We start from the raw sequence: 14,894 nt of genomic DNA, 5'->3' as shown, positions 1-14,894 counted from the left end.
TGCCGGCCCACTCCGCCCTCCGAGCGTCCCCCGCCCGGGCTGTGCGCAGGGAGCGGCCGCGGGCGCAGCATGAGCGCTCTGAAGGTGTACAGCACGTCGGTGACCGGCTCCCGGGAGGTGAGGGGCTGCGCGGTGCGGCGGGGGCAGGGCTGGGCGCCGCGGGTTCCCTTCCTCGGGCGGGCGTCCTTTCCATGGGGGTACGAGCCTCCCCACCCCGCCCCATCCCGGCGTTCCCTCCCTGCTCTCCCGCCGTGTTTCTCCCGGTTCCCGTCCCCGCCCGCTCTGCTCTGCTCGCGGCTCTGTGCTGCGTGGCCTCCCCTCCCCCTCCAGTAGAGGCCCCCCCGGGCAGGTGTAGGCTGATGCACTGAGCGTGCATTCATCCTTCGGAGCTCCTCCCCGCATCCCGATAACGTTGCTTTTGCCGCCCGCTTCCAGATCAAATCCCAACAGAGCGAAGTGACCAGAATCCTCGATGGGAAGAACATCAAGTACGAGCTGGTGGACATCTCCCAGGACAACGCTCTCCGGGAGGAGATGAGGGCAAAGGCGGGCAACCCCAAAGCCATCCCACCCCAGATTGTCAACGGAGACCAGTACTGCGGGGTAAGGCTGCGCTGGGGGTCGGTGCTGTGAGAGCCGGATTGGAGGGCAGTGACGTTATCCCCTTGGTTTTGCTGCAAATGCCCTCGGGATGCTTTTGGAAAGGTGTTTCCCCTTGAGGTGCACAGACAAAAGGCAGTCGGTGTCAATCTGCATTTGGAGCACAGTGCAGTGCTGGGGTGGCTGTGTGTGCCCACGGGCAGTGGGGCTGGGCTGTGTGGCGCTGTGGTAACTTTGCCCCATCATCTTCCACGTGACCTCCTGGCAGCAGTGCTGTGCACATTTGTGTTGGGTGCTGGGAGGGCCGCACTGCCCGCCTGGAGGCAGCGTGCAGCACACGGGCGCTGGGGCTGCGTGCCTCTTGCTTGTGAGCAACTGGGTGCTTTGTTCCCTGCAGGATTATGAGCTCTTTGTGGAAGCGGTGGAACAAAACACCCTGCAGGAGTTCCTGAAGCTGGCCTGACCCGCAGGCTCTCTGCCCATCCTGGACTCTACCTGCGTTCCTGTGCACCCCCATCTCCGACCATCTTCACCTCCGTGTTGTCAGCGCTGTCCTGGCACCGCGACTTGTATTCCAGCACCAGGAAACCCGTGACCAAAACCACTCACTGCAGCTGCCTACGATTCCTTCCTACCTAACCCCAATGTCATCTCAGAGGGATCCAAAGAAAGCCTGACGCTCGCTGCGCATGGCCTTAGAACAGAGCTGGGCCCGGCTCACACCGCAGCTTTCAGTGCCTCTGTAAACAGCAAAGCCTCTCGGGCTGTGCGAAGTGCAGCTGCCCGTCAGCCTTCTCCTCTACAGGGAGAGCTTCTGCTTTAGGAGGGAAGGGCTTAGGGTTGCATGTTACTTCCACTCCTCCCAGTTGCTGTTAAAATTGTAAATCCTGCTGCCTCACTTCCTTTTTTTTTTTTAAAAAAAAAAAACAAAACTTTCATCTCAACTGCACAGATCATGGCAACTAAGTTTTCTGTTTTGTTTTTTAATAATTTAATGCAGAAATACTGCGCAAAGCTGGGTATGACCACCCACTGGGGAGCAGGCTGGGGCTGAGGCGTCTCTTAGCAGGCTGGGAGCGGGTGGGCCTGGAGCTGGGACCTGCACTGCTCCATCAATGCTGTGATGCAGTTTGAGGGCTCTCTGGTGAGCGCTGATGGCTCAGGGCTGCTTCACAACAGCTGATGTTCCAGCTATCTCATCCTTCCTGTTTTCTGTTGGCTTTTTGCAACCTGGACCAAGTGCATTTTGTTTTCCTGCCAAAAAGTGAGCTTATAACCAGCGTTGTCTTCCGAGATGCTATTAAATGTTACTGTACCTTTTGTGCTGGCACTCGTGGGTTCCTTTTAAATTGCTTTTATTTTGACAGGTTAAATAGCCTACATAACGATTCTAAGTCAGTTCCATCTTGGAGGAGCTGAGGTGCTACTGCAGCCTGACACAAAGATCGGAATGCCTCAGACCACTTGCTGCTAATGAAGGGCTCCTGGGACTTGTCTCAGCATCCAGCAGAGCAGCAGTGGCAGGTTCCTCTCTTAAGCAGCCCATGCGTGGTAAGAACAGCCTGGGGAAGGGACAGCGGCAGCCAGACCCAGGGGCAAAATACAGAACTGGAATTACCTGGTTGGTTATAGACCAGCTCTATGCAAAAGGGCAGTGCCCTGTAGGAGGGGGCCGTTAAAGCAAATACAAGAGTGTATGTGAAAAGGGAGGAAACCAGCAGACAGCTGCAGGCATTGAGTCACCGATTGCAGGGAGGCTGTGGAGGCAGCTGGCCCGAGCTTGTGGTGCTTCCTGTGTAAGCTGTGCGTGGCTCAGCTCTGGTCACAGGGGACTGGGAAAGCAGAGCTGCCCCAGGAAGTGCTCAGACTACCCTGCCCTATTTCTGCGTCTCGCTGCTGCTTTGAAACTTAATGAAAGTGGAAATTGCAACCAAAGAAATGTTTTTATCAAGAGCCTTTAAAGAGGGCTGGGTGATGGCACGTGTTGGGCTTCTGCTAAAAGGGAAGCTGCCAGAAGGCGCTGCCTTGCACATGTGGGAGTGTTATCAGCTGGGAGTCAAGTGGGAACTTGTCAGAGCTGAAATGGGAAGAATGTGCACAGAAAGGGGCCTGCAGAGCATTGCCCCAGCCTAAAGGAGGGGAAGATGCTTTACTCTCAGGGTTCAGCAGAGAAGAAGCAAAGGGATTATGCTCTTCTCCAATGACATGGTGTCCTGTTGCAGCAGAGTGGCGGGCTGGGATGGAGGAAGGCAGCAGCTTGAAGCCGCAGCAGGCTTGGCTCCATGTGGCTGTGAGCCTCGGCCCCTCTGCAGCTGGGGGCTGTCCAAGGAAAGGAGCTGCTCACGTCCAGGAAACCCAGCAGCAGGATCTCCTGGCTGGAAGGAGGCTGGCTCAGTCCCAGTACTGCAACGGCCCAAGGCCATTGCTCAAGACCGTGTCACTGAGCCTGCTTTACTTCTGCTATACATACAGTTGAAATCTCCGGGCAGCAACTCTGTGGAAAGGAGATTGACCCCTTGCTGTTTGTCTGTCCTGCCCAGATATCTGCTGCTGTAGAGAATCCCTGAGTCCGGCTAAGCAACTGCCCTTGTACCAGTGCAAAGCTGGCAGCCTTCCCTGAGCAGAGATCAGCCAATATAACCTCCAGCAGAGGTGAGAAACCAGGCCTCTACCTTGAGCTAACAGAAATCCCTGTGACAGCAGCCCACCTGATCTGGGGAAGAGCAACCATCCACCCAGGGGGCAGCAGAACACGGGCTAGCATGCGGCACTCTGCTAAAGGGAGAAGGAGCCCTGCTCTCCATCCCAGGTAACGGCACAATGAAACTAGATCTGGAAAGACAACTCTGCTCTCTTCCAGCCAGGGGGATGTTGTAATTCAGCTAACAGTGCAAGATAGCTCTTTCCTCCTGCAGAGGAGCCGCTAGGCTGTTTGCAGACCTGTCCCCTGTGGTGGGAAGGGGTCTCTTCTTCGCAGCAGCAAGGAGGCACTGGGGATCAGCCCACATTCCTGCAGGCTCCTGGAGTTGTCCGCGTACAGCCTCTGGGGAAAGGTGCTGATGATCTCATATGAGTCGGAATCTCCACCCCTAGGAAAGAACAGCGCAATCTTTTCCTATGCACAGCATCCCCCAAGATTTTGCAGAGATGCTGTGGCTCATCCAATTGCAGTTAAGAGCAGAGGGAGAGGCTGCCTTGCAAGTGCAGGCCAAGCAGAAAAAAAGGCTTCCTGCCCAAACTGCGCGTAGCCAGGCACAGAGCAGCCATTCCAGGCTTCACAGCTGCAGTGGGAAGGAGGCTGTTCCATCCCAGCAGAAGTGAGCTCAGCATGAGCTTGGATAGAGGCAAGGGCTACAGCCTATGATGAGTGAAGACCAAAAAGGTCCCCCAGCCGTCTGGAACTGTTAGTTTTGAGAGGATGAAAGGCATCTCTTGTGATGCGTCAGCTTTTTGTCAAAGATGTGTATTAGGTGCTCTGAGCAGATCCCTGCCAGCTAGAGAGCAGCTCTGGTGTCAAGAGGAGCCAAAGCAGCAGAGAGAGCCCAGGACCCAGCTCTGCTCAGTGCAGGCTGCTCTGCTCCAAGCATGGCTCCAGGGCCCTGAGCAGCAGCAGAACCTCCCCTAGAGCTGGATGGAGCAGAGTGGGGAGCAAGGAGGGCAAGAGTCCTACCTGGCGTGGGCAAGGTGTTGGCGCAGGTCCCCTATTGTCTCTGAGAACAGCATCTTTATGACACACGTCTGCTCCCCGCTCTCAGATTTGACGCGAAGAGTGCACACTTCAGGGGCAGAAGCTCCAGGCTCTTCAGCTCTCTCTAAGCTGGAGGTCAGAAAGCTGTCTCAGTTAAGGAGTGAGGGCTCTGGTGTGCTGGGATCATCAGAACTGGGGAGAAGAGCTTTCCATCTGGGAATGTGCTTGAGATGAGCAAGGCTTAGCCTGCGCACAGACCCAGCTGCCACTTTGCTTTCACTGCTTAAAAGCTGCCTTGAGAAGAGGATTGCTGACCTTTTTTTGCTTTATTATTTTAGATCAGGGTTGTCTGGTAAGATCTCTGCCCTACTTTTTTGATTAAAAATAATCTGCTTGGGATTTTTTCATTAGCTATTTGGGTCTTATCTTGCCTAGAAAACTGAGTGAAAATACACTGTTTATGTCACATCCCACTTGCACATCACTTTCCTGGAGGGATTCTTCCATTTAGTTAACAGCTTCAGGTGGCTTTAAATTCTTAAATTCTGTCTTGCCGTCAGGAAAAATATTTCACTGCCATAAGTTACACTGAACAACAGAAATTTTGTTAGAGTTGTAAGAGTTGGCAGGTTTTTCCCAAAAAAAAACAAAAATAAAAAAATTTTTTTTTTTTTTTTTTTTTTTTTTTTTTTTTTTTTTTTTTTTTCCTAGTTATTCCCAAGGTTTAAAATCAATGGGCAGAAACCCCTGGGGAAAAAAGAAAAAAAGTGAGATAGGAGGGAGAGCTGATGGGCAGGGATGTGTGCAGCCATACCTCTGCAGGGCAGGCAGCCTGGGTGTCCCCACCACGATCTCTTTGCTGCTCCGCACCCCATCAGAGCCCTGCAACCAAACCCAGGTGAGTATCACCACCTGTTCTACACAGAGACAAACCAGAGCCAGAACAGACCAGGAGCAGGTGCCAAAGTGCTGCGTGTGTGCTCTGATGGAGCATCTGGGGAAGAGGAGGTTAGGAGGAGGTGTGGTTGTGTGCAGAGCACTGAGCCTGAGGAACCATGCCAGCCTGCTCCTTGGGGTGTTGTTTGGGCACATCCATACCTGCTGCACTGCTCCGACTGTGTCTTGGGTGGCTATTGCTTCACTGCACAGTGATGACTTAGAATACTTGTTCCAAGACTGCTCCAGAGACGGTTTGGGACCTGCCAGAGAAGAAGGAATATGTCAAAAAGCTCATACACCTACAGAATTCTCCCTCCAAATAAACTGGTTTAGTGAAAAGGGAGCAGAACATCTGGCAGAGAGAGCTTTACCCTCTCCTGGCCGTGTGGATGCTGGCTCCTGGTCCCCAGCTGCAGCTTGTCCCACTTTCTGGCCCGCTAATGTTGTGACTGCCAGTGGAACCAGAGAGCAACTGTGCAGCTCACACCTGCAATGTGTAACAGGCAGAAACCCTGTTATCTCTGCTGCAAACAGGAAGGTCTGATACTGTGGCAGTTCAGACATGCTTGGAAAATTGCTCATCTTGCAGTTGTGTCAGTTCCTTTTGGTGGTGTCAGTGGGCAGCTACTTTTTTTCCCAGTAATAAAGGATAAAGGGAACTTCTCTGCTTGTGAATGTCTCTGAGATAAGCAAGAGTATTCATGTATATAAATATGAAGATGCTGCTGAGGGCAGTGCATGTGTACAGGTTGTTTAGTTATGCTTGTGTAGCTCTGCTGTTTTCTGCCTACTTGGCTGAGCATGTTTGGCTCTCCAGCCAGTCAGAGTATCTCAGCTTTGCTTATGCAGGCTGCTGGAACCCAGAAGCAAAATGAGGAAATATGAGGCCTGACCTCATTCAAAGAATGCATGGTTCCTTGGCGTCCTCTGATGCTGAGAAAGGTGAAGCTTTGACCTGGAAGTGTTGCCTTCCTCTTTGAGACCCCACACATTCTCTTCTTGCTAGCTGGACTGCCCCACTGAGGTTTCAGTTCTTCTCTTTGGGAGATGCATTTCTGAGATAGGTGTAGGAACTTACCAGGGATCTCAGTGGGCTCCTCCACCTTGCTTAGTTTTGAATGGCCAACAACTCGGCCGTGGTCAGGAAAGCTCCCAGGAAGGTGTGTCTCCCGAAATACCACATCTCTTTTGTCAGTGACCTGTTGGTTAAGGCCGATTGCTATAAGCAAGGCTCGCTGTATCAAGAAGCAATAAAATAAGCAACCTAGAGCAGTAAGTCCCAAATGGAACTGAGATACTTCCTTGGGAGCTGCTCCAGCTGTCCAAACCCAATGAAACACATCTCCAGTTCCTCTAGGCTTTCTAACAAAGCAAATCCTGCTAGATCCTGGCCTATCCGGGCCTCAGTGTAGTTCAATGTCTCGACGGGCACAGGACAGCCATCCCCTTTCCATAAGTTGTAAAAAATGTGTGCAGGCCTGACCTTTCTTGTCTGTTTCCATGCTTGAAAATGCTCTCTACGATGTGAAAGCAGCTGTTTAGAAGTGGAGGGGGATTTACTGTCACTCACGCTGCACTGCAGAAGTTGCAGTGGGATCTGATGGATGGCTCCAACAAAGGGACAGTGCCAGACTGAGACCTCCAGCAGTGGGAAAAACTGTATAAAGAGGGTCAGTCTTTCTGCCTAGGCTTCAGCGTTATCCTGTGGCCTGTAGCTGTGGTTGCAATAAGCTGGCTACAGGCACCACATGAGCAACAGCCCCGCACAGTCCCTCCCGTTCCATCTGGTTTTCCAACCGCACCCCCTCCAGCTCACGCTGCTCTGACCTATTTGCACAGATGTGCCCTGCTTTCTTCTCGGTGGTGCAGGTGCACCCCTCTGCCTGTGCCCGCTTACGTTTCAGAGGCACTTAGAGACCTAAATCGGAGTCCTCTGAGGCTCTCAGTCTGAAAATGTGGCCTTGGCTTTTTGCCATCCCTGAAAAATTAGAAAGAAATTGGGCCCAAAAGGACTGCAGGTGGCCAAACCCATTTAAATTACTGCAAATTAAACTCTCTGCAAACTGTGCGAGATATACTTCTCCAATCTGCTTTTAGAAACTCTTCCAGGAGAACCAGTTGAGATGTTGATGTTGTACAGCTCTTCAGGGGCTGCATATACCACCAATACCACTGCTCTTCTGCAAAGCCTATTGGTGCTCTCACAAGTCTTGATCCAAGCCAAGATTCAGCCAGGCAGAGAAATTGTTCAGCCCTGACAATTGCTCACCTACATCCTGTAACGGCTCAGGCAGGTGTGCTCCTCACCACTGCCATACACGCATGCACAGAACTTAGCTGCTCGTATGCTGCGTTCAGAAACCTCAACCAGAGATTGGTACAGGGAACATGTAGCTTGGTGAAAGAAATCTGAACAACTTCCTTGGGGAAAAAAGAGAGCCATTTCTTCCAAAAACCCCATGAGAACAGAGCTTTGCACTGCTTACCTGCAGAGGGACACCATCTGGGTAGCGTGCCTGCAACTCTGAAGGGAAATAACCATCCATAATGTCCTGCAGGCATTGCTGAAACAAAAAATGACAGCTTGTTCACGGTCATACCTCTGATTTTCTATTTATCTGATTACTAATGTTTACATCCTGAGCTGCTCCTGTTTGTAATATTTCTGTCGTGCAAAAAAAAAGAAGTCTGCACCCAGACTCCCCCTCTCATAAAAAAAAAAAAAACAATAATACAAAAACAAAAAAATGCTGCTCAGTTGATTTTTAAAGGTGTGCTGGGAACAAGTTTAAGGTTTGTTTTTATATCACAGAATATATATATATATATATATATATATATTTTAATGTATAAAGCACCTATCACCTGATTGATACCCAATCTTTGGGATCATTCTGATGTCAGGGCTAAGAACAGGACTCACCTTGTTAGCACCTCAGCATTTCTGTTTCCAGCCAATTGGGAAAAAAAAAAAAAAAAAAAAAAGCCACAAGATTTTGCTGCCAGTGTTGAATACTGCTACTCCAACAGGGCTGGAGGAGACTTACTGTGAATGGCAGCAGTTTGCAGTGTGATTTCTCCGACAGATGTGCAGAACAGCACAGGCATCCCAGCAGGGCAGTGGGATGCGAAGGCCGGAGGTCTCGTTAGCTGCTTGTTTTGGGGACTGAGGTGATCCCACTGGCCTTGTTCTTCTGAGTTCCCTTTGCTGATACACTGTGAATCACAGCAGGGTGGCTCCACGTCTGACTCCTGCACAAACCTTTTCGTACCTGAGCAGACTGTTCCTCATAGGAGCGAAAGGCTCCTTCCAGCATGACGATCCCATTCTGATACAGGGTCAGAGGGAGGGGTTCTGGCTGCCTCAGCCGAGCTCCTCCTGGTGTGTGCTGCACGTGAGAGACGCCATCTCCAGCCAGCATGTTCAAACCCTTCACGTTTTCCAAGATTAAATCAAAATCAACCTGGTGTTTGGAAACAACTGCCTCACCTGTGGCAGGAAGAGCAGAGTTATGGGGGGAAGGAGATGCCAGCCGAGCAGCTTTCGCCTCTGTGTGGATGTGCCTGAGAAGTCTCTGCATCCCAACAGTTTGGGGCTGTCATTGCTGCCTTTCATGTGCACGTCACTTTGTCACTTTGCAAAGCATGGTGCAACAATATCGCCGTGGTTCAGGGCTGCCAGATCTACGTGGGTGTGTGCAAAACTGCAAGGGCACGGTAGCAGAAAAACAGCCTTCACCTAAAGTGAGCATAGCAGCTGCTAGCCAAAGTGCAGCCAACTGTTCGGCAACTTAGTTTTGGTTGTAATTTCTTAAGTGTTGACCCTTAACGTGGTGCTGCAAAATGCACAGAGAGGAATGAGTAACCTAAATTGGCTAAATGGACCAGGGCAGATCTGCTGAAGAAATGTCAGTGTGGCTGCATGCTCTGAGCCACCAGCACTTCTCACTGCAGCAGATTTATTTCTCTCTTGCTGGGACGCTGCAGAGTGTGTTTGAGGAGGTGATAGGGCGAAGCAGTGAGAGCATTACAGTGGGACAGAAGAATGAAATGAAAAGAGAAAATGAAACAGAAGGTAAGACCTTTGGTATTTCTGTTCTGATCTTCTGAGATTTGATTACGGGTGGGGGAAAAAAGCTTTAAATGAGAGGGAGGGAATCTCCCTTAAAAAGGGCAAGCAATATGAAAAGTATAAAAATATTTCTACTGCTTTTCACGTCTTCTTCCTTCCTTCATGTAAGGATTAGATTAACAAGCTCATATTTGCTCAGTTGTTAGTTAGTAGCAACAGTTACATAGCCCAAGCAGTGCTCTTTTTTTTTCCTCTTTTACCACTCCGCCAAATATGCTTGGACTCCATACAGCACAGTCAGGTCCCAGTTAAACCACTCACATGGTGGCTGGGAGGAAAGGCAAACAATACTCTGAGGGAGCGAGACAATGCGGGTAAGTTCCTATGGCTACTAAATACACAAAGCATCTGGTTCTGTTTTCCACCCATTTTACGTCAGTGTTTTTAGAGCAATCAAGCTTCAAACACTCAGGGTATGTGAACTCTTCAGGAAGCAGCTGCTGTGAAGGTATTCTTCCAAATGGCTGGGCCACCAGGATCTCTCGTTTTTCTCCAGATGAAGTTTATAAAATATAGGTGTATAGAATACCAGTGCTCTGCCTGTCCCAGCTCCTGTTAAGTTGTTCCATGTCTCTAATCCTGAGATGGACTGACATGAAGACCTCAGAACAGGATCTCAGATTCTGATCACCCGCTTATCTAAGGAGTATCAGACCTTCCCTAAGCATGCAGAGGAGCTGGGATGGCTGCTTTAGCAAAGAGCACGGATGCTTTACCTGCCTTCCAGAACCTCTTTGCCAGCAGTTCGTCATCTCTCAGCGACTCCAAGTCTTCCAGCTCTTCGTGTCTGTCTCCAACCCAGATCAGACCATAGTCATTTAGAAACTGCTGTAAGAGGAAAGGACAAGTCAGCGTTGTAGACCAGAGCTAGAAACTAGACAGAGAAGCCTCGCAGTGCTTGGCTGCAACAGTGAGAAGCAAAAGTGGAGGTGAACAAGGTTTACCTCAGGGTTGGGAGGCTGCCAACTCATGGCAGTAGAAGTAGCAGCTCTACTAGAAGCAGGTAAAAGGGAGGAAGGATTAAACTATCTGTAGTGATACAGCAGTCTCCCAAGAGTCTAGTAGCTGTGTAGGTTGTTTCCACAGCCCTGGAAATCAAAATGATGAGGCTTGCAGCAGGCAAGTGTATAAAACCTGTAGTGTACAATATAATAATAACATACTACCCTGTAGTTCACACTCAGCTTGTTATTTTCTTTCAGAGGAGTGAAGAGAGAATTTGTAGTTATCATAGAGGCAGCTTGAAAAGAACCAGGCAGTCTGGGACTGCAACAATCTGAAACCGAAGGTGCAAATGGCTTGGAGCAAGTAAAGCAGGCATCTCACCTCCATCTCCCAGACCTGAGTCTGCAGCTGAAGGCACCTCCTTTCCAGATCCTCTGCTGTGGATGAGTCAGGAGCAGCTGAGAGGGAAGATCTGCTTTTACTGTGCATAGCCTTAAAGAAGAGCTACTGGTAGCCCACGTCACACAATGTGGAAGCCCCAGCAGTCTGCCTGCACCGTCAGTAAACTGTAAAACACTGCTGAAGTTTTATGCTATAGGAAGCTGATGTGAGTGGTGCTGTCCACTGCTGTACACTGAGAGCTGCTTGTCTTGGTCCTAAGAGACCTATTCAACAATCAGCAGGTGTCCACCAAAGCTTGATCTAGAAACCTAGGCTTCGTAGCTGGCACAATGTGTGATGAGGTACAAAACACAGTTGTGGTTTGACAGGCTTCTTTGTGTTCTCTGCTCAGGAAATAGAGATACAGCACAGCTTTACACCAACAAGGTATTTCAGCCATGACAGGAAACGTGTCTGGGATCAGCAGGAGAGTTATGGATTCCAAGGAATTGAGGAGCAGAAGAGCTTCAGTGACTCACTTAAAGCTGAGCTTATTTTAGCATTAAGTTGCCTTGCAAACGAGTGAGCCTGGACCTGTAGGTGCTGTTTGAGATTGCAAGTCAATTTTTGGTTTTGCTTAGCTATGAGTTGCTCTGTTTGTTGGTTTTTGTTTGTTTGTTTGTTTGTTTTTCCCAACCTATTTGAACTGTATGGTGTATATTGTTCTTTTTTTCTCTGGCCATCTTCAGGTTTGTGGTTATTCTGTGCTCATGGAAACTTATTAAGGCACGGAAAATAGGTCAGGAAATAATGTCTAGTGCTGCGCCAGAAAAGCAGAACAACTGAAGTGAGGATCTACCTTGGCAAACAGCACCGTGTGTGTAACTGATACCACCATGGAAGAGGCTCATAGGCTTTTGAGGCAGGGATGGCTGAGAAGGAAGGTCTCCAAGCCTGCTCTGCAGCAGTACCAGGAGACCTGTAACTCTCCCGTGGGTAAGAGCAAGGTACCAAGGGTCCAACAATTTTTACCTTCTCCTTTCTGAAGAGTCTTCATCTTCTCCTCAAGCTCCGCAATCTTCCTGTCCTTCAAGATCAGAATGAATAATGACCTTGTTAAGATCCTCTGCTTTCAGGACCTTGATGCAGTTTGCATAATTAGTCCTGGCTGGGTGAGGCAGTGCTGCACATGCTCTCTCTCAGAGAGGAAAAATAAGGGTCAAAATGGCCTCACAAATGTCTTAATTTGTGACTCAGCAGAGGGGTGGGATGTAATACTCTGCTCCAATATTAGACTGGGGACATTGCTAACCTGTCTCCCCCTTCCATCTGCACAAGAATGCAGCTCATACTTAGGCCTGTTAGTGGCTGATCTAGAAAGCAGACCAGCATTTCTGTCACCATTGGTTAGAAAAGAAGACAAAACCACCAAAAAAAAAAACAAAAAACAACCTATTGCTATTTATTCTAAACTAAACAGTATTTATTCTCAACAGTATTACAAAAAGACCTGTTCTAAGATTACTTTTCTTGTCTAGACCACTGGTTGCTTTGTTTTGTTTTCAGAATGCAAAAGAAAGAAGAGTCTGAAGCCAAATAGATAGTAGTGAAAGGATGCTGAGAGTCATTACTTTGTAAAGTCACAGGATCAGAGCAGTAAGGGCTGTCCAGTCTTCCATGTCAAGGGCAGATATGACTGCTCTGCTGTTTTACAAAGGCTAACCTGTCTAATTAACAGAGTAGGCTATGGATTAACTTGTTGTAGCCCAGACTGTGTCTAAGTGAGTGTATCATTACCCTGGCTTGAAAAAGTAAATCAGGACACTGAACAGGCCTGGTAAGGGCCAGAACTTTTACCTTCAGTTGGATTTCTTGCGCTTGTTTATCTATTTTTTGTTCCAACAGACTGATTTTTTGCATCATGGATAACATGAGCTCCATGTCAGTGGGAATTGTACCTGAAAGCACAAATGCAACGTTACCTCTAGAAAGGCAATTCATATTGGAGGCTTATCTGCACCACACATGAGCTCTGGTTCTGCCAAAGCAGGTGAAAAAAGGATACCTTTGGCGGGTGTGGGGTGGAAATCCCTCAGCTCTTATCTTTGAGAGCTCTTGGTAGGGAGGTAGCTATGTCAATGGCAGCATGCTGTGTGTGTGAGGGGGAGACAACACAAAATAGCCCTCGCCTGGGGTACTGAGTCCACCAGACTGTCACTGAGAGACTATGATGGTCAAGAACCCCCTTATCTTTGAGGGACTTCACCCTGTGAAGTGGTGAACTAGATGATCTTTAAGGTCTCTTCCAACCTAAGCCATTCTGTGATGTCATATATTCTTTTTTAGTGTTGTCCCTGCAAGGGAAGGCTGCCATAGGGACAGGCTGTGTCACCTGTGAGGAGGCACAAAATGTATGAAAGGTTAGTATTTTGCATATGACTTCTCCAAAAACAGGTAAAGAAACATAGGTGTTACACTGAAAGTGAACTCCACTGAAAGTGGAGTGGCCCCAGGCTATTCACTCCCAGGAGCACTGTCAAAATCAGTGGGTGAGAGCATTTGTTACTGCACAGAACCAAAAGGATCTCAGTTCGCTCAGAGCGAACACAAAATGGGGCTGGCAGAAAGAGGCTGTGACGCTGGTACAGAACATCCTGTGCCACACAGAGAGGCAGGAAGTACCACAGAGCTGCCTTAATGAAAAGTATAACATCTGGGAGTAGCACAAACAGGAAACTTCACTGACAGCAGAGGAGCAGCTTTTGTGCTGTTTATCTAACAGGCCAGCTACGACCTAAAGTGAAACTGTGAAATGAAATGAAGCTCTAATGTGCTCCACGGGTTGCCGAGGATGTCGAAACCCTCCACCACTTATCTGATGGTGGGCGTGTAGGAAGAAGAGCTGCGCCCACCACGAGAGGTGTGGATGGTGAGCACTGCCTTGCCAGCAAACAGCTCAGCTGGGCCCTGCTGTGACGAGTGGTGAGGAGGGAATATATAAAAAACGAGGATAGGTTTGTTAGCTTTGTGGGGGGAGGGATTGCTTGATGAGCAAGTTTCCCAAAACGCAAAGGAAGAGGCTGTCCCGAAGGGCCCAAACTCTGCATTCCTCACCGGCCCACACTGCGCGCCTTTGGGCAGGGCGTTCCTGCACCTCTCAGTCAGCGCAGCGCAGAAATTACCACGAATGCTCCCGCAGGCATCCTGAGGGCCCCCCACCACAACGGGACTTGAAACAAAGGCCAGAAGCGACCCCGGCCTCTCGGCGTTGGCTCCGCGGGGAGGCCTGAGGTAGGCCGGCCGTCCCGCAGCACTCACCCCGCTCTCAGCGCCCGCACCGCCATCTTGTTTACCCGCGGTTGTCACGGCGACGCCTGGACGCTGTGATTGGCTGAGCCGCGGTCACGTGGAGGGGGGCGGACGGGCGAGGATTGCAAGTCCCGGCGTGCACCGCGGCAGAGGGGGCGCATCGCTTTGCACCTATTAAAAGGTGACCGTAATGAAGTGGGAGTGAACTCAGGGGACCTCCACAAAATGGGAGATAAGAGAGTGGACGAGAAATAACCATGGGACACCGTGCCACCTTAACAAATAATTCCAGCGCTGCTCAGGACAGAAATATCACAAATGGGAACAAATATTTTCTTATGTGTACCATAAGGAAACATATGAAGAAAACAAGAAGGAAAGTTGGAATTTATCTATTAGGCATTCATTGGCTGCCAGAGAAAGCTGCAAGGCCGCAATTTGGCTGGTTGAGAAATAGCAGTCTTTCAGTTGTGTACTCAGGCAAAATGGCTATTGGAATTTCTGCATTCCAGATTTTTTGGGGGTGAGATAGGAGATGCAATGCCAAGAGCATTCAATGTGCTGCACTCTGAGCTGCCAGCCCCTGCGCAGGGCTCACTGTGATGCACTCACAGAAATGAAAGCCACAGCAACAGGTGTAGCTTTGCTCGTTTCAACCTGTCCTAAAATAGCCCGTTCTGTTTTCTGCTGTTTGCTGGCAGGTGGGTGGTGCAGCTCAGCGATGTGCTGCAAACGCTGTTAGGGCTGAAGGGAGCCCTGCCACCGTCTGTGATGTGGATCAGACCACCCTGCCACACTTGTGTCTTGGGCCTAGCTCCTGTCCTTCACTGCGGGGCAGGAGGTTCATTACACGGCGCAGTGTTTGCAGACCCTCCTGCTGAAGCAGAGGGTTTGAACCTG

General features: G+C 49.7%; 2 protein-coding genes across 3 annotated transcripts; one reads left to right on the top strand and one right to left on the bottom strand.

Annotated features, from left to right (window-relative positions):
• The first annotated feature begins 9 nt into the window (after window positions 1-9).
• Window positions 10-1,920, top strand: SH3BGRL3 (SH3 domain binding glutamate rich protein like 3). The gene is made up of 3 exons (XM_042885630.1): window positions 10-117; window positions 436-603; window positions 998-1,920. The coding sequence occupies exons 1-3, from the start codon at window positions 70-72 to the stop codon at window positions 1,061-1,063; spliced, it is 282 nt and encodes a 93-aa protein (XP_042741564.1). The 5' UTR covers window positions 10-69; the 3' UTR covers window positions 1,064-1,920.
• On the bottom strand, window positions 1,575-14,053 carry UBXN11 (UBX domain protein 11). 2 transcript variants are annotated; one of them, XM_042885628.1, is made up of 12 exons: window positions 14,004-14,053; window positions 12,543-12,643; window positions 11,718-11,772; window positions 10,686-10,762; window positions 10,076-10,187; window positions 8,500-8,717; window positions 7,714-7,791; window positions 6,306-6,426; window positions 5,387-5,487; window positions 5,103-5,170; window positions 4,271-4,417; window positions 1,575-3,689 (listed from the first exon to the last, which is right to left on the bottom strand). In XM_042885628.1, exons 2-12 carry the CDS (start codon window positions 12,624-12,626, stop codon window positions 3,524-3,526), a joined length of 1,227 nt encoding a protein of 408 aa, XP_042741562.1. In that variant the 5' UTR covers window positions 12,627-12,643; window positions 14,004-14,053; the 3' UTR covers window positions 1,575-3,523. The 2 variants fall into 2 exon arrangements, with proteins under 2 accessions (XP_042741562.1, XP_042741563.1); XM_042885629.1 differs by lacking the exons at window positions 11,718-11,772; window positions 12,543-12,643; window positions 14,004-14,053 and adding an exon at window positions 10,304-10,447 and having other exon boundaries at window positions 10,686-10,754.
• Window positions 14,054-14,894: the final 841 nt, after the last annotated feature.

This window comes from Lagopus leucura, unplaced genomic scaffold, assembly GCF_019238085.1.
Source record: "Lagopus leucura isolate 7727_CA_CO unplaced genomic scaffold, USGS_WTPT01 Super-Scaffold_100051, whole genome shotgun sequence".
NCBI lineage: Eukaryota > Metazoa > Chordata > Aves > Galliformes > Phasianidae > Lagopus > Lagopus leucura.
This window is presented reverse-complemented; position numbering and strand designations above follow the sequence as displayed.